General features: G+C 56.9%; 2 protein-coding genes and 1 pseudogene across 3 annotated transcripts; 1 reads left to right on the forward strand and 2 right to left on the reverse strand.

Moving 5' to 3' along the window:
• Positions 1-208: 208 nt before the first annotated feature.
• Positions 209-5,626, reverse strand: SPAG7 (sperm associated antigen 7). Its single transcript, XM_032616221.1, has 7 exons — positions 4,550-5,626; positions 1,893-1,960; positions 1,572-1,660; positions 1,346-1,430; positions 1,006-1,095; positions 750-906; positions 209-635 (listed from the first exon to the last, which is right to left on the reverse strand). The coding sequence occupies exons 1-7, from the start codon at positions 4,632-4,634 to the stop codon at positions 526-528; spliced, it is 684 nt and encodes a 227-aa protein (XP_032472112.1). The 5' UTR covers positions 4,635-5,626; the 3' UTR covers positions 209-525.
• On the reverse strand, positions 209-20,509 carry CAMTA2 (calmodulin binding transcription activator 2). Of its 2 annotated transcripts, XM_032616214.1 has the most exons (28): positions 20,372-20,509; positions 18,992-19,086; positions 18,678-18,781; positions 18,231-18,298; positions 18,013-18,148; positions 17,342-17,413; positions 16,925-17,078; positions 16,447-16,581; positions 14,964-15,898; positions 14,119-14,245; positions 12,294-12,428; positions 10,528-10,643; positions 9,723-9,907; positions 9,342-9,420; positions 8,978-9,200; positions 8,518-8,819; positions 7,239-7,435; positions 6,802-6,985; positions 6,526-6,597; positions 6,037-6,224; positions 5,778-5,852; positions 4,550-5,669; positions 1,893-1,960; positions 1,572-1,660; positions 1,346-1,430; positions 1,006-1,095; positions 750-906; positions 209-635 (listed from the first exon to the last, which is right to left on the reverse strand). In XM_032616214.1, exons 2-22 carry the CDS (start codon positions 19,020-19,022, stop codon positions 5,606-5,608), a joined length of 3,582 nt encoding a protein of 1,193 aa, XP_032472105.1. In that variant the 5' UTR covers positions 19,023-19,086; positions 20,372-20,509; the 3' UTR covers positions 209-635; positions 750-906; positions 1,006-1,095; positions 1,346-1,430; positions 1,572-1,660; positions 1,893-1,960; positions 4,550-5,605. The 2 variants fall into 2 exon arrangements, with proteins under 2 accessions (XP_032472105.1, XP_032472106.1); XM_032616215.1 differs by lacking the exon at positions 17,342-17,413.
• Positions 19,031-20,746, forward strand: LOC116745466 (annotated as a pseudogene).
• The last annotated feature ends 146 nt before the right edge of the window (positions 20,747-20,892 follow it).

Genomic DNA, 20,892 nt, shown 5'->3' on the forward strand with positions numbered 1-20,892 from the left:
AGGTAACAGTAAGTGGCAGAGCCAGGATCCAAACCTAGGCCATTTGGCTGTAGTGACTGTGCTCTTAAAATACTATCTCATAAATTTCTACGAAAGTGCCAATATTTCGCCATCTTTGGCCCACAAAAACAATCTTATACTGTTCAATCTATAATTGTTTCTCTTCCTCTCTAGAACCCACCTTTCTCTGTTCAAACAAAGCAAGACATTGGGTCAAACAGTGTTTACTGAATGTAAAGTAACCCCAGCCCCATGGGGAAGAAAATTCCAGGGAGAACAGAGAATAATACAGATTAAATACCCACCTGTACATTCACACACACACACACACACACACACACACACACACACACACACACACATATACACATCCAAGCTCCAACAGTGACAAATCAAACACCTGCTTCCCCCAGCCTGAGTGACAGCTGTTAGGAGGTGCTTCAGAGGTGGGGCTCCAGGATGGGTTCTAATAGCAGCAGCCTCATCCCTCCCTGCCCTCTGCCCTGCCCCAGGGAGCTGGGGTGTCTAGGAGGTAGGTGGCAACTCTTCCCCGCTCTGCCGCAGACGCTTCTTGGCCCGGATCTCATTCATGGCCTCTTCAATGGAGCGTGTGTCCCTCTTGTTGGCCACAGGCACTGGGGGCAGAGGGGAGGGTGGGAGGGCCTAGGAGCCCTGTGCCTCAGCCTCCCTCCCCTCCCCCCATCCAGTGCTCCTCTGCCCTGCCCTCCCAGCCCCCACTGCAGCCTCACCACAGCCGTAGGTTTTGTTGGCCTGCAGCATGTGGGCCGCATCCTTGGCTGCCCCCTTCCCAATGAGGTGGCTGTACTTGTCCTTGTAGTCGCTGGCAGGGCTCACCACCACAGGTCCCTGCCGGGCTGCCTCCTCCTCCTGCCGCTGGGCCAGCTCCTAGGGGTGCCAAGGTGGGGCACCAGAGCTCAGGGCCTGACCCCAACCCCTCCCAGCTGGGGGGCTGCAGGGCCCCAGGGACTGCCAGGTGTAACTCACCTTCAGCCTCCGTTTCTCCTCAGCCTTCTGGGGGTCCCACTCCTCGCCACGACGGTAGGAGTCCAGCTCTTCATCGGAGGGTGCAAACTCCTGGGAAAGAAGGAGATGATGGGGTCAAGGTTCCACATACATGTTTTATCTCATTCCTCTCCCCCAGTGTGGGGCACAGGCTGAAAAGGAGAGAGGAGACAGCGGGGAACTCAGGCCTTTTACCTTTTTTGGGGGGCAGTGCGGCGCAGCACGCAGGATCTTAGTTCCCCGACCAGGGTCGAACCCGTGCCCCCTGCAGTGGAAGCTCAGAGTCCTAACCACTGGACCACCAGGGAGGTCCCCCTTTTACCTTTTTGAAGATCATGACATAGCGACATTCGTCATCTTCCCCAAAGGAGAAGGATGTCAGGCCAGCCACTTCCACCACATCGTGTCTGGGAAGGGGGGAGCGAAGGGGAAAGACTATGTAGAGCCACGAGGGGGCCCAGCGTCCTCCTCTGGAGGGTTCTCCTGTCTGGCCCTTTCATGCCTCCTTGGTCGTCCATTTCTTGCCTCCCCAGCCCAGAGACACTCACAGTATGCTCCTCTCTATCTTGTTCATCGGCTGAAACTTTTTCTTGATCTGCCCACTGTCTTGGATGAAATCTGACACCTCTTTCTCCATCTTGGTAAAGGGAAAAGTGAAGAAGGTATGAGATGATGGCCCCACCCAAATATCCCTCTCCCCTGCCGGGCCAACAGGCCTTGGCCTCCCACGCCTTTCCCAGCCGCTGTGCCACTGGCTTCTGGGTTTCACCTCTCTCAAGACAGTTTCCAAACTGACTCTTCAACCTTCCAATTCTAACTTATTGGAAGTCCTTTCTGAGGCTGCCTTTGATCTCTCCAGTTGTTCTCACCCTTTTACGAAACTCCACTTTCTGCTGTTTCTCTTGCTCCTGTAGTTTCTTCAGGCGGGCTGCCTGCTCTAGGGGTGAGAAATGGCAGCATGAGGCCGGGGTGGAAGCATGGGTGGGGAGAGTTTGTAAGGCTTCAAAAGAGATCTCATGTCCACTGGGAGCGTGTCAGGCTAGGAAGGTAGGATTACTGTTTATTTGCCAAGCATTTATTGATAGTTCCTCTATACCTGGCACTGTGCTAGGACCTGGAGTACAAAGAGGATTAAGACATAACTTTGCCCTTTAGGAGCTCACAGTTTAGTGGGAGTAACAAAGATCATAATCATGCTCAACCCCATTTCCCAACCCACTGGGGAAACCAACTAACAAACATTTATTTAATGCCTGTGACACACCAAGAACTATAAAGCACTTGGGGTGGTAACGAGAACAAACCGAGCCCTGGCCTCAAGGAGCTTATCATCTCATTGTCTGCATAGGGAAGGGGAAATTATTTAACTTCCTATATTGTGTAACACCCCCACTTTTTTTTTTTTTTTTTTTGCGGTTTGCGGGCCTCTCACTGTTGTGGCCTCTCCCGCTGCGGAGCACAGGTTCCGGACGCGCAGGCCCAGCGGCCATGGCTCACGTACCCCCACTTTTTACTTCTACAGCCAAGATGAAGCTGAAATGGCCAGTCTGACACTCTTCTCCTTTGTGAGTGTAGGTGTCTGAGGTGAGCTGTAAAGGGAACTCCCTACCCTTGGGTCTCACTGTCCCCTCTTCTCTCTTCCGCCATTTCAAATTCTTTACATCCTTAAGGCCCACTTCTTCCACAGGATTGGACGTCCTTCAGCTGCACTGAACCTCTTCCCATTTTCTTAATCACTTCATGTCTTTGCACATGTTGTTCCTACTGCTTGAAATGCTCTTCCTCCTCTTGCAAACTTTGAGATCCACCATGAGTCAGAGTTACTCACTTCTTCCTCTGGGGCCCAAGCACATTCGGTTCTGACACCCACTACGGCATGTGCTGAGAGCTAACAGAGTGTAACTTTTGTCCTCCCTACCCCACTATGAGCTCCCAGAAGCTACAGACCCTGTTCATCTCCTATCCAGTTACTCTCTGTGGCCCCAGGGCCCCGACAGCTCAGGAGCTCTCCTCTCTCCCACCTCAAGGACTCTGACCATCAGCACACCCCATATTGGTCACTGACTGTTCTCGAACTGGCTTATGAGTCATCTCTCTGCATCTGAGGAGGTGGCGTAAGATTATGGTTAAGAACATAGACTTAAAAGTCACACATGGGTTTGAAACCCCACCACTTAGTAACAGTGTAACGGCAGGCAACTGACTAAACTCTGAACTTCAGCTTCCTAGTCTGTCAACGGCCGCTGGTGAACCCACCTAGTCAGTCACGGTGTTAAATAATTCCAGTTCCCAGGTCCCATTATGCTCCCTCCTTCCTCAGAGCTTTCAAATCTCTGCCTGGAGCACTGTGCTCCCCTCTCACTTACTGACTTACCTATTCTTCACATCTCAGCTCACTGCAGACTAGGTTAGGACCCCTAGGTAGCCCCTCTCATAACAGTTATTTTTCTTTCAGAGCACTTATAAAATTGGTTATTAAACTCCTGTGTGATCGTTTCATCAATGCGCATTTCATCGATACTCCAGACTGTGGGCTCCTTGAGGGTACCCTGGCCCCTAGCAACCATTCAGTAAATATGGATGTTAGTTCGATATTAAGCAGCACTTGAGCCCTCTGAAGGCACCCAGGCTGCCCTGGCCTCCCTCGGACGGGTGGGGAGCCGGTGTCCTCCCCAAGGTAGTCAGTCATTCTGCCAGACTCATTCACACTCCGCAAAGCGAGCAAGAGAGGACTATACCGCCCGGCGGGCCGCGCCCTAAGCTTGCAGCCCAACTTGAGCCTCCTGCTGGGAAGTTACTCGGAGAACACAGGCGGGGAGACCATGGCCAATCGGACCGGGTAGGGGCATTCTCATCCCTCCAATCAACATTCACGACCCGCCCGGGGAGCTCGGGAATTTAAGGGTACAGATGAGAGAAAGGTTGGAGGGCGGCCCCAAGTAGGCGGGGCATAAGAGCGCCGAAAGGACCCAGCAGCCAGTTAGAGGTGCTGAGGGTAGGGTGGGCTAAGAGGAAGGTCGAACAAAACTTAATAGGTAGACCTTTAAGTTGAGGTGGCCAATAGGGGAGAAAGGACTGCGGATGGGCGTGTCCTGAATCCAATCGGAAGGGGACGAGGCCCAGGGACTCGAGCGCCGGGAGGTGGGCGGGGCCGAGCGGTCGAACTCGCCCCCCCCTCCGATCCGAAGGCGGGCCGAGGAAAACCAAGGGGTTGGGTGGGGTTGAAGGCAGCCTACCAATCAGAGCACGCCACCGGCGGACAGGCGGGCCCATCGGCGAATTGAAAACAAGGACTGTGGAAGGCCAAGGTAGAAAGAGCCAGGGGCCCGGCGCTGGGCTTCAGGTAGCCAATCATCGTCCGCTAAGAACAGCGGGCGGGATGGCACCCCTTTTAGGGACTCGGGGGGTCTCTGAAGGAGCCCGTGAGGGGTCTTTCAAGGTTGAGAAGGCGGGGTCGTCCAAAGGGGTAGGAGTGCGGTCCTGATAACCGGGCGAAGAAAGCCGGTTGTGAATTTGGGATCCTCACCTCGGGCCTTGCGCCGAGTCTCCTGGTCACCGAGGCTGGGTGGCTTCTCCATGGAGCTCAGGATGGAGCCCAGTAGGTCCGCCATCTTGGGAGTGACTGAGAGGGGGGCGGCGCGTCTTAAAGGGAAGGGCAAAATGCCTTTAAGGCCGGAAACACGTCGGAGGCGGTAAACCACGCACCCACCCCGGCGCGGCTTAGATCCCTGCCCAGCGCGCCCGCAGCCTCCCGCCGGCCGAGGCCCCGCCCCCCGCAGACAGAGGCCGGAGGCTGGCTGGTGCAGCGATGTTTAATGGCAATTCGTAGAAACCAAGCCCATGCACAAGTAGAAAGTGCTTGTGGAGCCGGCAGGAGGCCCCCGCCACGCCTGGAGCCACAAGCCCGGCCGTGCAGCCCTCCCTGCGGCGCCTTAAATAGATTCTTCACTATACTCTGTATGTTACATTATGTACAAGCCCCCTCCCCTCGGGGACGGGGCGGGACTCCGCAACGCGTTCCTATATACACCCCCCCTTTGGCCCGGAGGTTGGTGGCCAGAGTCGGTCGGGGTGACTGGGGAAGACGGGGCCAGAAAGGGAGGAAACAGACGCAGACATGCGGAGTCGGGGTGGGGGCACGGTCAGCCCTGAAACACGAGGGGCGTGCGCGTAGCGAAGGCAGAGGTGGGACCGAGGCGGATACATTCAGAGACGCGTCGAACAAATAAATAAGGCAAGTCAGGAAGGGGCCGAGGTGGGTACAGGCAGGGAGGGAGCTGTGGAGAAGGGGCAGGCAGGGCTCCGGAGGTCACAGCTGAAGATGCAGGTATGTGGGGCGTGGGTCTTCTGGAGCCAGGGACTAAAAGAGGGGGGGCACGACCCGGAGGGAAGAGGAGAAGGAGCCGGGGGTGGGAAAGGGAGTTCAGCACTTCGGAGGGGGAGGGGGTGGAGACCGAGGACGGGCTCCAAGAGAAGTGACGGGAAAGCTGCCGACAGGGGGCTCCCCCTCCCCCAGAGAGCCCTGTCCCTGTTAAGACTGCAAGAAGCGGCCCCCAGGGTGATGAGAAAGGCAGTGGAGAGGTCAGGTGGCCAGTCCGGGCTGGGGAAGCCCTTCCAGCTCCTGGTTCTGCTTCAATTCCCTCATCCTGCGGAGAAACAAGGAAGGAGTCAGAGGAGACCCGCAGATCGGGGAGGTCGGGGAGGTCGGGTGGGGGAGGTGGCAGGCCCAAATCCGGTGAGGGAAAGGACAGCACCTGTGCCGGCAGCGCCGCAGGAATCTCATGATCTTCCGGGCTGCCTGGTCCTGCTTCTTGGTGAGAAATGAGCCTCTGGTGGAAGAAAGAAAAGATGAGACCTCACAGGACACTCAGGCATCCTCTGCCCTCCGCCCCTTAGGGATCCTGGCAAGGAAAGGCAGGGGGGCAGGCTGATGAGTCGGGAGCCCACGGACAGTGGGCATGGACACAGTGGGTGGGCAGAGAGGGCCGAAGGGCCAGAGGGCTAACGCCATACTTGTTGCGGGCAGGCAGGGTGCCCGTGGGCCGGTGGGGAGGCCCGGGCCGGCGGCGGTAGGAACGGTAGTGCTGCTGGATGAGCACCGCCGCCCTGCGGCTCTGCTGAAACCGCTTCTGTTCATAGTAGCTTCGGAACTTGCTCTGGATCAGGATGGCCGCCTGGGTCATCTTCTTATAGAGTGCAAACTGCAGGAGTGGGGAGGAGGGGCAGGGGCTGAAATGGACAGAGACCCAAACCCCTGAGGGTCACCCCCAAGTTCAGTTGATGCAAGTCTATTTCTCTAATCCACACACTCATGGAAAGGCTGAATCATCACAGACAACCTCACACCCAGGTCTCACGCCTAATACCTTAAGTGCAATCCAGGTCAGCTTGTGGAGAGAGAAGGGGAGTTAGGGCTCCGGCAGCATTCTGGATGCTCTGGGCTGGAATGGGTGTGTGTGGGTGTGGGTTGGTGGGTATGCTTTCAAGAGAGGACGGTCTCACCTGCTTGTACTTCCGGTAACAGCGCTGGATCACAGCTGCTGCTACCTCCTGCTGCTCCTTCAGCCGCCGGCCCTAAGGGGAGAGAAGGAGGTCTCAGCACTTAGCTGCCCACCTAACAGACATGTGACCTAACCTTCCGACTTGCCTGGGGTCCCCGACCCTTCACCCCATCCCAGGCCTGTGTGGATGACTGTTGTCCCTCCCAAAGTCCGGGAACCTGTAATCTCCCCACTCAAGATTGTGTAATTCACCCCCTGAAACATCCAGCCCCCTGACCTTGTACTTTCGGAAGGCTGTCTGGATGACTCGGGCTGCCTCGTACAGTTCCCGCTGCTCGTGATCCGATAGGGTCAGCAGGGCAAAATCACTCTCCATCTTGCCACTGGCGGACGCAGAGAGAAACTCTGCCCAGGAAGGTGCCGGAGGGATAGCCAGGCGACCCCGCTCAAAGGGCAGTTCGCTGCAGGGACAGGGAGAAGGGAGGCCATGGGGCATCTGCAGTCCCTCTTCTCCCACCTGGAGACTGCTGTGAAGGCACAGCCCCAGCAACAGAGCCTGCAGAGTGACTTCAGAACTCAGCAGCCAGTGCCAATCCCCTTTTCAAAGGCCCTGGGGCCTGAGCCAGGATGGAGCTCTGGCCATGAGGAAGTTTCCTCCCTCCCTCCCATGTTCCTCTGAAGAAGGATCTGGAGGCTTTGTCCTGAGCTGGTCACCTGGGAGGGGCTGAGCTGGGGAAATGGTCCACATTCTCCAGGTAGCTGGCCAACCAGGACATGGTCTCGCTGAGCCCCACGGCCCCTGTCCGCTCCCGCATTGGGGCTCCAGCCTCAGGCAGCCGGACAAAGTCCTCCCGTTTAATCCGCTCTGGTGTGGCTTCGATGATCTGCTTGGCCAGTGAGATCATGTCCACCTGGATGGAGGAGAAGCTGGGTGAGCCTTGAGGAGCCCTGACTACCAGCTGTTCTGGCCTGTTCCAGCCAAGGCCGTAGCGTCAGTCCACTTCCTATCTTGTTCCTCCTCTCAGCACCAGACGATGAGGCCTCAGGGACGGCTGTCCCTGCTAACCCTGTCTTTCTCCGCCAGTGTTCCAGATTCATTTACACTTCTTGAGGTCCCACTCAGGAGTACAGCCCTCTGTGTTGAGGCATGGGAAACATGGGCTAGGAAGGACATACACCACATGGGGATTCAGGAGCTGGGCAAATGAAGGGCTTACCCTTCCAGGCTGACTGCCCACTGTCCCACCCGGCCTGCCCCATGCCAGCTCCCACAGACCTGGCCATGCCCGCCACCCCATCCCACTCTCCAAGAATCAGCTCAGAGCCTGCCAATCACACGACACCTTATTGAATGGCTCCAGCCTTGCCTTTGCTCCAGGCCTGAAGCCTGCAGCACTTCCTGCTGGCCACACGTAAAGCAGCCTACCTTGTGGAGCTGTCTACATTTTTTGTACTCCAGTGCTACCCAGTTAATCCATTAGCCTCTCTAAAGCAGATATGTCCCCAGTCCTAGCGGAGGAGAACGCTGCTGCACTTGAAGATCCACTCTCTCATGTGTTCATTCATTCCACAAGACTCTCTTAGCTCTTACCCTGTGCAAGCCTCCCCCGACCCCGACCCCTTGCCTCAGGTCATTGCCAAATGCTTCCATCTTGCCAACCTCTCTGCTCCTCACTCCTCCCAACTTCCTGCCATTGCTCTCGTTCCCCAAGAACCTTGTCCCTTCGTGGATCAACGAGTAACCCCTACAACCCGGCTCTAACTGAAGATATTCCCCAAAATTTTTAACCCCCGATGCCTCATGACTTCTGAGTCACAAGCTCTGACAGGAGCTAAGCAGAGGATAAACTTGCCTGTCCCTAAATGAGAGTAAATGGCCCCTTCTTCCCAAACTGCAGCCAGACTGATTGTGTTTTATGGAATGGTCGGCATCACCCCACCCCGCACCCCACTCTACTTCGAGCCCTCATAATTCCATTGGCATAAGCGGTACCGGGATCACGTCCACAGCTGGTGGGCTGTCAGTTTCCGCTGGAGCAGCCCTACCATCTGGGGCCGGTGGGAGAGGAGGCAGTGAGGGTGGGGGCCCTTTGGGGTCGGTGGCTTCATAGTCCATGAGGAGTAGGGGGGCCTCTGGGGCACCAGAGGAGAGCTGGCCTGGGACCATCTCCATAGTAATCTCAGAGGTTGGCAGAGGAGCAGGGGGAGGACTCCCATCCGGGGCACTAGAATAGGCTGATGTGACGGAGAAAGTGCCATCCGATAGCTCCGAAGGCGAGGAGACGCTGCTCAGACCTGCGAGGTGAGGGAAGGGGGTGAGGGCAGAAGGCGCCACCTGCCCCCTTGCTGCTCTTACCTCCCCATCCCTGCTGCCTCCTCTCGCACTCTGTCTCCCACCCTCTGGCTTTCCCCTGGCGTGTCCTCCCACCCGCAGTCCCCTCTTAAACCCTCACCAGTGTCTGGGCTGGAGGAGGGCGGCGACAGGGCAAACGGGGGCTCAGCTGAAGCTTCCTGTCTCTGCAGTTCCTCAAGGCAGCGGGCGAGGCGCACGTGACCCCGGGAATGAGCCACGGACAGGGGCAGGCGGCCCAGAGAGTCGGGAATGCTCAGTGCCTGTCTGTTCCAACGGAAAAGGAGCACGGCAGCCTCCAGGTGGCCCAGGGCACAAGCCCACATCTGAGAAGAAGAGGGTGGAGGTGGAGGTGAGGCCTGGGGCCCGTCCTCACTCCTCCCCTGTATCCCTCAGAGGATCTTCCCTTTGAAGAACCGTTCCCGTTTCCCATTGCCCACGTGCACTCAGGAACCCAGCATCCTCACCAGAGGAGTGCAAGAGAAATGGTCCACGTTGAGTGGGTCAACCTCTTGCTCTAAGTCCAAGCTTCCGGTCTCCACACTCCTGGAGTTTTTGGGAAAGGGACAACAGGGTCCAGTCAGGGAGAGAGGGCGCCCGGTAGGAACTTCAGAATCGAAGGGACTGGGAAGCACTAAGGTCAGTGGGATAAGCAGTCAAAGAGATCCATGAATGTCAGGAGGTCAAGAGGTCAGCATTGTAAGTCAGGGGACATTAAAACTCCCCCAAGCGCAAACCCTCTTCCAGGCCCTCTTCCTTTCCACAGTGACCCCAGCTCCCATGGCAGGGCTCCAGTTCCTCCTCAGTCCCTGGGCACCCCCGCCCTGCACCCGCTGGCCCCGGCTCACCGCCACTGGCTCAGGGTCTCGATGAGGCGGGCGTAGCCCTGGGCAGCGGCCAGGTGCAGCAGGCTCATGCCCCGGAAGGGGCTTCCATGGGCTAGACGTTCAGGACCCCTCCAGGTGGAGCGTGGCATCATGCTCTCTACCAAGACGACCACCCGTGCCTCGAACCCGGGTCCCTGGCCTTCATCCTGTGGTGCACACACCCTTAGGTAGAGATGTGCGCATCCCCAGCCTGGGATGGCCTTAGCCACCCCACGCCTGTCCTCTCAGCTTCCAGTTCTGCCCTCTCCCCACACGTCCCAGTCTAGGTTCCCACCACTCGGATCTCTGATGGCCCATCAGTCCTCCCAGTTCAAGTTCCTGGGTGTCCCCCCGGCCCACAGGCAGCTTCCTCCAGGCCAGACCTCACACCCACTTGCCCATGTTGTGCCTTCACTCTGGCTCAGATCAGTGCCATATCCACAGATGACTTCCCCCACTCAGAACTCAGAGTCCTCTCCCAGCCTTCTTCCCTCCGAGACTTGGGACCCCCAGAGCACTGAGCCCCAACTCCCTGGATCCCCTCCCCCACCCTCTCCCTCACCTCCACCCTCCTTCAGGCCAGAAATAGTCTGAAGCCTGTCATGCCAAGAGGGTGCCCAGAATAGCCACTCTTGCCGCGGGGTGGGGGTGGGAGCAGGATGGCGTCAGGGACAGGGAGGAGGGCTGGCTGGGGCCGGAGAGCCAGGGGAGACACACACTAGAGCCTATTTCTAAGGAAGACCCTCCCCCTGCTCCCTACCGTCGAGTGCCCTCCTCGTGGAGGTACCTGAATCGGAGGGGCATCAGGACCCCGGTAGGGGGCCTGGCCAGCTGCTGCAATCTCTGCCATCCGCTTCTCCATCTGCTCCAGTCGCTCCAGGATGGACATCCGGAACTGGTTGTCTGAGAGGGAGTGGACGTGGGGGGCTCAGTGGGCAGAGTCTAGGGGATGCCCTGGACACCAGAACTGGACCCTGTTCCAGAGTCTGGGTGGTGAAGACACAATCATATCCTTTTCTCCTCTCCAAACAACGGCCCTTTACCCACCCACCTTCTGAATACAGCCCCCCAGGACCAGTCCTCAAACTAGGGGTCTTCATACTATCCATCGACCTAGGACCTGAATCCAGAACCAAGACTGTGTCCTTCAAGACACACAGACAGTAGGACTCCCCACAGGGAATCCAGCCCTAGCTGCCCCAGATCTCTCTCTCTCTCTCTCTCTCTCTCTCTCTCTCTCTCTCTCACACACACACACACACACACACACACACACACACACACACACGCTCCCAGCCTTCTCCCAGGTGACGGTTCTGTCCTTTCTTGCCCCAGACACTACCTCTGTAGTGGGCTGGGGCTCAAGGCCTCCAGGGTCCCTCCTCTCTGTTAACCACTGCCCCAAAGAGCTCAGAGACTGTGATTTGAAAAGCACCACCCCCTCCTCCTGGCCCCCCGCAGCTGTCCACAAAGAGGATGGCGGGGAGGGGAGACGACAGAGATGGATGGTCACATCCATTCCTCCTCCTCCTCCCCCACCCCATGCACAAACGCACATGCACACGTCCCAAGCTATATCTGTTCCCTCCTGAGATCACACAAGGACAAGGAGGGGAGGCAGGAGGGGGTCAGAGCCATAGGGAAACAGAGAAACCGGTGCAGGCTGGGGATGTTCTGAGATGCCAGGACAGAAGGGCATGAAGGTAGAGAGGGGACAGTGGGGAGGAGGTGGAGAGGCATGAGCAGAGACTCAGGTGTGACAGGACAGTGTGGAAGAGATAAACAAGGAAAGGAGAGAAAGCACAAAGGAGATCTGGGGGACATACCAGACAGGCGATAAGGAAGAGGGGAAGTGAAGACAAGGGTCCTAGGAGAAATGGAAAGAAGAGGGAGGCAGGAGACCCACAGGAGAGCGGTAAAGCACAGATTAGACAGGGACAGGAGGAGACGGAGAAAAGCAAACCTTGAGAAAGAAGCAGATGTGGAGAGAAACAATTCTGAAAGCCACAGGAGGGATAACCAGTAAAAGGGACAAACACAGTTCTGAATTTAAACAAATACACACACGTATACACATACGTGTGTATGTATGTGCACCTCTGTATAAAAAAATATATTAAAGGTGCTGTATGTTACTGAGCAATGTTATAGTCAATTTTCATTTTTTACTTTGTGCTTTTCTGTAATTTCAAAATTTCCTATAATAAATGCCTATCTTTATAATTAGAGGGAAAAATGGTAAGAAAGTTTAAATACGTGTTTAGGTACATATATACACTCATGTGTATCCCATGTATGTTGCTCTACACCCTGTCGCTGCCCCTCCCATCCTCTGAGATGCAGAGGACAGGACAAGCACTGGGACAAAGCTGGCTCCAAGATTTACAGGGAAGAGGAGGTGAAGGAAGCTTGCTGCCTCATTCAGAAATGACCAATGAAGCAGGAGCTGGGAAGAGCAGTAAAGTAGGGGCAAGGCAGTGGCTGCCTGAGTCCTGAGGGGTCTAGGAGCATGACATGCTCAAAGGTTGTGGGGTCAGAGGGCTAGGTACTCACCGTCCAGTGACAACCAGTCAAGCTGAGTACTAGGCAGTGACAGGAATCGGCGGGCTCGATACTCAAAGAGCACAGAAGCAGAAAGGGGTCCCTCCCTCCCTGCCACCTGCAAAGACACCAGCCCAACCTCATGGGCTGGGGGGGGCAAGGATCAGCGAGGGGGCTCTCTTTCCTGGGCTCTTTCTCTGACCCCCTGTGTCAGGGTCACAGGTGATCATTTCACATCTACCTCCCCTACTCCCCCTGCTGTGGGCCCCAGAGGCTCCCGGCTTCAGTGGCCTTGGCACTAACTGGGGAGGGATTCCCTTCGTTTGAGAACTTAATACCTACTACAGGCCAGAGACCCCTTGGCTTCTAGACCCTGTACTTAAGGATGTTGTCATGCAGCACCAAGGTATAGAAGCAGCGGATCAAGAAACACCTATACTTGTAAACAATTTGATGATGGTGAAATCTCTTGATTCCCCAAGATCAAGGTCCAGAGGTCACAACCCTGTTAGTAAGATATGGGAAAGGAATTAGCTGCTCACCAACAGGGCCTAATAAGAGCTCTTTCCCAGGGTCTCAATGTCTATAGCCTTGAGAATGAAACCACCAGGCCCTGGCCCCAAGACCAGAAGCTGAGACTCCCAATTCCTAGCTTCTCTGGTCTCAGCCCCTCTCCTGCAATCCACCATTAAACAGGGCTGTTGAGACTGGGGGAGGACACAACTCATAGACAGCAAAGCTGTCAAACTGTCACTCTAGTGGTCCTTAGGGTCCCACAGCAACATTGCTGAGTGCCGGGTAAGGGGCAAAGGTGGTGGCAAAAGGGCAGAGATGAGCCTTGGCAATGACATCTAGACCGGGGCTGTCCAAAAGAACTTTTGCTCGGTGACAGAAACATTCTGCATCTGCATTGTCCAATAGGGTGGCACTAGCACATGTGGCCACTGAGCACCTCAAATATGGCTAGTGTGACGGAAGAAGTGAATTTTAGGGCTTCCCTGGTGGCACAGTGGTTAAAAATCTACCTACCAATGCAAGGGACAGGTTCGAGCCCTGGCCCGGGAAGGGCATCCCACATGCCACGGAGCAACTAAGCCCATGCACCACAACTACCGAGCCTGAGCTCTAGAGCCCGCAAGCCACAGCTACTGAGCCCACGTGCCACAACTACTGAAGCCTGCGCACCTAGAGTCCGTGCTCCACAACAAGAGAAAGCCATGACAATGAGAAGCCCGCGCACCACAACGAAGAGTAGCCCCCTCTCACCGCAACTAGAGAAAGCCCGCGCACAGCAACGAAGACCCAACACAGCCAAAGGAAAAAAAAAATTGATTAAAAAAAAAAAAGTGATTTTAAATTTTATTTAATTTTAATTCATTTCAATAGGCACATGTGGCTAATGGCCACCATATTGGACAGCACAGGTCTAGAAGCCAATGTCCTTCAGTCCCAAGACTGGTTGGAGGAGACCAACATCTCTCCTTTCTCATTCTCCTAAGAACTCCCTGGATTGGAGCCAGAGGGCCTGGACAGACATTAGAGACTCCGTGGGTCAAATGCCTGACCTTATAGGAGGGGAGGCCAAGGACCTAAAAAAGGAACAGACTTACCCAAGGTCACCAGTCAGCTAAGAAGTAGATTTCTTAGACCAGAACTAGACCTTCTGACACCTAAGCTCAGAGTCATCTGCCTGCTGGTGGACCACAGGGCTCAGCCCCAGGACTGGATGAGGTCTTTCCACTCTCAGGAACAACCCAACATATTTGTTCCCAGGTCTTCCTGGAAGTCCTAACTGTCCTATCTTAGTCCCTTCCCCTACCATTCCCAGTCCCCATACCGGGACAGTAGCAGCGTAAGACACCAGGCTGGACAAGTGAGGCTGGCACTGCGATGTGATCGAAGACGCAGGAGTAATGCTCGGCGGCCTCTGTCCAAGGTCCTGTGATGAGCACCTTGACCCCACCCTGCAGACGGAAGTCAGAAAGCAGTGTGACTGGAGCTCTCTCTGTTGATTATCCCTTCACTCAGTCACTCATTCATTCATTCAGACCCTGAGAGAGGATCTACTGTCCCCTGTACACCCCTGGGTCTGGGGTGTAGGGATTGGACAGGACCCAGTGGAGTGAACTCAACCCACTGTCCCTTCTCCCCACACTCCTGTCCTCTACCTGAATCTGCCAGAAATGGGGACCTGATTGCCTTCCCCAAGGCTACCAACCCATTTGCAGATAGCTGTCACTGGAAGAAAGTCCTTTTCTCAGGCCCCCTCTGGACCCCCACTGTAGTTCCTGCTTTCCCTCCCTGGAGCAGCAAAAAGCAGAACTTCTCCACTGCTGAACACAGTCTTTCAGCTTCCCAAAGTCTGCAATCACATCCCAGTTGTATTTTCTCTTCTCCAGGCTGAGCTGTCCCAGTCCCTCCCCGGCCCCATCCCACCCCATGAAACAGTCACCAAGGAATGAAGTCCCCTGGGGCACTTGAGGGACTCACACAATCACAATTCACAGGTAGAAGGAGGAGGGAGGGAGAAAGGGTTAGTCAGAGGGCCTATGAAAACAGGAAACGAGCTACACTCTATGAGGTTGGGAAGAGAACTAAGCAGCCGTGGGAACTGAGGGAAACTAGGTCACAGACCACAGGGTAAGAGGGGTGCAGGAGGGAGGAGAGAAGCCTGAGACTCACCTCAGGGTAGGACCACTCTGGGGAGAAGTCTGTGATGGTGCCAAGAGCAGGAGAGAGCTGGGGGGCTGGGGCAGGGCCACTCGGAGCTTCGTCACCGATGAGTTCTCCCATGAGCTCAGGGAATGATGAAAGACTGAAGGGCTCCAGTCCACTGGCCCCACCAGCTCCTCCAAACAAGGCCTCCCCTCTTCCTACTCTGCCTGATGGCTCCAAGGGGGCAGGTGAGGGTGCGGGTGAAGGAGGGGGTGAAGGTACAGGTGGGGCAGCCCCCTGGGCCTTGCGCTCCTCCCCACTGTCATCATCTTGAATGAAGAAGCAGTTTCCTCTTCTCCCGCCTGCTCTGGGCTGTGGAGCGGGACCCCGAGCAGCTGCCTGGGGCTCCAGGGCAGCAGCAGGCTCTAGGGCAGGACAGGGGGTATGGGCAGCCTCTGTCTCAGGGAAGTCTGGGCTTACCCCCTGCCCTCCTCCATACGTCTGGCCCCTCTGTGGGCTGTTGAGAAAACGATCTGGGTCAAAGGCAGGGCTGGGAGGAGCTGGCGGGGCAGAGGGCTCAGAGCCTACGACTACAGCCAAGCTCATGGAAGGCCTAGGATCGGTCTGGGAAGCCAAGTGCCTGGTGGGTGTCAAGCCCCCAGTTCGCTGCTCCAGTCCCGTCAGGAGGAGGATAGCGGTGCCTCCTGTCGAAGAACCCCCTCGGGAGGTGGGAGGGCTAGGTCTGATCTCTAGGGGTTCCGCAAAGCCGGAGGAAGAGGAGGAAGAGGAAGAAGAAGATGGGGAGGTATGTGCCTTGGGGAGCTCTGGGGGAAGTGGGGCTATCAGTGGAGGGGGTTCAGGGGGATGGGGGACAGAGGTCAGGGTTAAAGCTCGGGGCTCCACTTTGGGAGAGATGATGCGGTGTTTCGTGCTGCTGCATTTGTGGGTAAGGCTCCCAGAACCTGCAGTGGAAGGGGTGGTGGGGAGAGAAGGGATACGACACATCTTTCTCCAGCCTTCCCTTACTGGAAAGCTTTCATGCATTTCCTGAGATGTCACTAAATACCAGAGGTGTCATACTGATTTTGGCCACTGGGAGGCGGCAGAAATATTTCTCCTCCCCCTCCCTCCCCCTGGAGGAGCACTGCAGGAGAGGATTGAGGGCTTGGGGGAATAGCTGAGAGAAATAGGTAAAGGCATAGAAAAAGGACAAAAGAACAGAACCAAGTGGGTACCAACTTAGAATAAAGCTAAGCCTGTGTGTAAGTGGTAGTGCTGGGGTGGCCAGGAGCTGCTTTATGAAGAAAGCAAATAGAGAGCCTGGGCTGCCAGGAATCAAGTAAAAGGAACTGGGCAGTGTGCAGATGGGAAGGCCTCTGCTCATCTGGCCCATCTTTCTGGAACATGCAAAAGACATGCAAATAAGCATGCAAATCCCAGCTATCCCCCTGGTGTGAGTAAGGGCAGCACACTAGGAGGGAGGAGGGTTCCAAGGTCAGGGGTCACTAACCAAGGCCTCCACTGCAGAGACAGGCGTGAGTTCGGGGTGCAGGCTTGGTCGGGTGGGTGTCCAGGATCTGCTGCACCAGCTGCTCTACAGAGAACTCCTCTGTCCCGTTCCCACAGTTCCACTTTATGCCATGAACTAGAGGAGAGTTGGGGGGAAGTGCTATGGGACCCCCACAAAATAGTCACCAGGGAATCTTGATGGCTCTTCCAAGCACCTGAGATGCTCTAAGACTTCTGGCCAGGTGAACAGAGGCCAGCAGCCTCAAGACAGCTCCCATAGCTCATAGCTGCCCTCCATATTCCAACACCTTAGATCACACCAGGGACCCTGGTACCCACCCACCCACCCAGGAAAGACCCCTCCTGGCTTGGGGGGAAATGGTCACCCCACAGACTCCTGAGTATAGAACCCTGGCCCCTTTGGGAGCTCCCTATGTCCACTTTCCCCATTGAGAGCTATCCTAGCCCTGCTGCCTTACACATGGGCTTCAGCTGTCCCAACAGCTCCTCCCGGGACCACTTGAGCCACTCTCGACGGTCGCTGCTGATGGAACAAAAGATGGGGCTGCAGCCCTTTCCACAATCCTCCAGGGCTGGGACGTTCAGGTAGTGCACAAGGACGATGTCAGGGTTCTGAGAGCACAAGGGTACATGCAGAGTGCTATGGGGGGCGTCCTGCCGCCCAGGGGTTCAGCCTCCTAGTCCTCACTTTCTTCCCAGGCACCCCCAACCTCACCCCCAAGTTCTGTCTCTCTCCATCCCCAAACCCCTTTCTCTTCTTCCCAGTCTCCTTTTCCCACTCAGAACCTAGTCATCCTTCCACTTCATTCTTGCAGGCCCCCACCTCCCTCAAAGAGCCAGGTAGACTCTGTCTCCCTGAGCTCTTCCATCCTCACCTGGAGCAGCCAGTAGCAGCGCCGATGGAATGTGGGGACGATGGAAGAGTGAACGTAGCAGCCATAGAGACACTGCCAGGAGACAGGCTGGGGTGGGGGGAGGGCTAGTCTGCTCCCCAACTCTTCCTCTGTTCAGTCCCTTTGCAGGAATCCCAATCTTTCCACCAGTTCCTCTTTCACCCTCACCCACCCCCATCTATTCCCCACACCTTTCAAATCCCAGTACCCCAAGTCACCCCAGGACGGAGAGGAGGGAACAGTGGGGCCAGGGCCTTACAACAAGGACCAGATTTGCCATATGGGACCATCCAAAAATCAGAGGGCATGGCAACAACGCATCCAAGATGAGGAGCAATGATTTGAGGGAAGAGAAACCTGTGCTTAGAGGGTCAGTACTCGGACCCCTGTGGGAAATGCGAGAGAAGTAAGGGGACTGGGCATCTGTGTCCTCCAGAGGGAGGTGTGGCCTAAGTCCTGGAGAATTGGGTCATGGAGGGAAATGGGAAGCAGAGAGTAGGCTAAGCAACCACCTAGCGGATCCAAAGTGAGTGAGAAGGGAAGAGTGACTGGGAGGGTGGTAGACAAAGAATGTCACCAAGCCCTGGCAGGGCTGGAACCCAGCTAGCGGGGAGAAGGAAGACCAGGGCAGGTGAGCTGGAGGCCTCGCTTACCTCCATGCCCTGGACCTTCAGCTTCATGTGGTCCTCTCGGGTGGTCTTCCCGTCCTTCCGCTTCTTCCAGAGGTAACCATCCTTCCGGTATTTCACCTTCTTGCGGTTGTAGAGGATAATAGAGCCATTCTGAGGCCTGAGAAGGGAAGGATTGGCCTCGAGTTCTGTGTACAGAACCCAGGATCCCTGCCACTCCCCACCTTCACAAAATTTCTCACCTTGTCTTGGGTGCACAGGATAGCCACTCATCATGCTTCTCGAAGGTGATCAAGTAGGATGCAATCTCCTGCAGGAGAAGAGGCACTCAGGTGGGTGTCCCCTTTCCAAAGCCTCAGGCTGGCCTCTTGGTCTTTCCCATCTATACCTCGGGGATAACAACAGCGTCTGCTCTACAGTGTCCTTGGAGGACTGAAGGAGATAATGCAGGACAAGTACTGAGCACAGTGCTTGGTTTGTAGGAAGTACTTTGTAAGTGGTAGATAGTATCTTTACACAGGTGGATATGCCAAGGAGGAGCGAGCTACTACAAGATGCAGGGCTTTATACCTCTCCTATGATCCTCAAAGAGCCTAGAGAATGTCGACAGGCACAGCAAGACCCCCATTCACACTCCTCCAGCCCACCAGGCCCTGCTATGCCCTAATCCCCCAGGCTCCCTAGAAAACCTCATTTGTATTCCACCGGAGCCGCTCTGGAGGCAGCAGCGCGCAGCGAGGAAGACACTCCAGCAGCTTCTTGGGTAGAAAGATCTTCAGGTGGTGGCTGTTCTCTAGAGGGGATGAGAAGGGAGGACTTAGGGTGTTGCTCCTGATATCCCTGTGATAATCCAGGGGAAAAGGGCCAAATCCAGAGCATGGGGCGGGGTGGGAGGGTGGGATGAAATGATGACAAGGAGAGCAGGGATCCAAGAATTAGGTCACCACCACTTGGGGAGAAAAAAAGGCTGTACCCAAACTGGGAACCTGGATTGTGAACTCACCAGCAACCTCAGTGGTGTCCTTGGTATTCATGGTGAGGGCTCCAGGGGGCAAGGTCACCCCCGGCCTGAGGGGCCGGGGGGAGGGGGAGTCTGTGCTGGGAAGGGAGAGAACAAGGTCATGGCAGAAGCCTCCACACTATCCAGGATGAGGAGGATGAGGTAGGAGACCAGGTACAGAACTGGGTCGTGATATCTAAGAAAGATGAGGAAGCGAGAGGAAGGGGCTGGACTATGATGTCAGAGTACAGCCAGGGAATGGAGGAGAGGGCGAACCCAGACATGGTGCCAGGAACCAACACGAGCGGGGAGACACAACAGAACAGAGTAATCAGGAAGAGACCAGCAGGGTGGGGGAGGGGAGAAGGCCGGCGGGGCTGGCGTTGGGCTCTTGCGGGTCTGGGGCTACGGTGAGGTCAGGTCCTGAGGCTGGGACTCAGAGCATCCGGTTCTTGGAGGATGTTTTGGCAAATGAGAGCCTGGATGCTGGGGGGAGGGCAGGAGATCTAAGTCCGGGTGGAGAGCTAGGCCTTAGAAGACACACCCTGAGTTACTTCTCTATTTGATTTTTTCGAAGGTGAAGGGCAGATCTGACAACTGATCTTAACCTACACCCTTCCCTCCAGATTGGTCAGGGCCTGGTAGAATCTGGGCTAGACACCGGGACCCAGCTACCCACCCTCAGGACAACCCATCCTCCATCCTGAGGCTGACCGCCCTGTGCACCCCGCCGCACCTCTCTCCCCAAAGCCTCTGCCTCCCTCGGCCTCCAGGCCTACTCTAGCCCATCTACCACTCTGGCTCCAGCCTGAGCCCCCACCCTCCTGGGGGAACAGATGGACGCTGGAGGATGCTCTCAGCGCGGGCTCCACCAGGTGTCCGGGGATGGGGAGGAGGAAGAGGCCCGTCCCAGCTCGGCTGTGAGCACTGGAGCCTGGGTTGTGGTAAGGACTCCGCCCTAGGGCGCAGGTGCGCAGTCCTGGATGGAGAGCCGGCCAGGGTGCGAGGCGGGCCCGGGGGCGGCCCCCCCACCGCGGGGCGGTGGTCCCCGGAGACGCTCCGAGGTGGGAGGGTCCCGCCTCCCTCCCGCACGGAGGGATGTCCTGCAGGAGATGCGGAGCAAAGTCCGCGGACGCGTGGCGGGCAAGGGACAGTGCGGGTGCGGGGGTGCGGGGGTCCCCGGGACGGTCCTGCCCGGCAGGTCCGCCGTGGGGCCCTGCGCCGAGCTGCGCCCCCTGGCGCGGGGAAGGAGGACGGAAGCGGGGAGTGGGGGCGAACCGGCAGAGGGCCGGTGGTCCCCGGCGCGGCGCGCAACGTCCGGGCCGGTGGGAGCTGCGCCCCCTGGCGCGGGCGGAGAGGCGGGCGAGAGGCCCCGGCTCTTACCTCCCGGGGTCCCGCGGGTGACGGCGGCAGCGGCCATTCTACCCCAAACCGACCCCCCCCCAGCGCCGGCTGACAGCGGCGTCCGACGTCACTGCGCACGGGGCGGGGCCTCCCAATTAAGGGGATGGGGGTCGGGACGAGAACCTGGGGTCAGCACACGTGGGGCTCTGGGTGGGGCGCTGGCTGGAGGGACTCGGCTTCCAGGGCCCCGAGCCAGGCGGAGGGACGGACTGCCGGGAAGTCCCGGAAGGGGCAGCAGCGCTGAGGGGCAGGATGCGGGGTCCCGGAGGCGGAAGCTGGGCCGATCGACGTGACCTCGGCCGGGGGAGTGGGGCGCGGGCGGCCGACAGCGCTGGGCGGGGGACTCTGGAGCCGGCAGGACTTTTTTCGGGCACAGCTCCTTGAATTTGGGGGACACAGCCCGACTTCATTTTAGCGGGGTCCTCACGAAGGTGAAAGGAGCCCTCCCGCCACATGAGCCTCTCCATCACTACTTCGCGGAAAGAAAGACAACTCCGGGC

The sequence above is a fragment of the Phocoena sinus genome, chromosome 20, assembly GCF_008692025.1.
Source record: "Phocoena sinus isolate mPhoSin1 chromosome 20, mPhoSin1.pri, whole genome shotgun sequence".
Classification (NCBI taxonomy): domain Eukaryota; kingdom Metazoa; phylum Chordata; class Mammalia; order Artiodactyla; family Phocoenidae; genus Phocoena; species Phocoena sinus.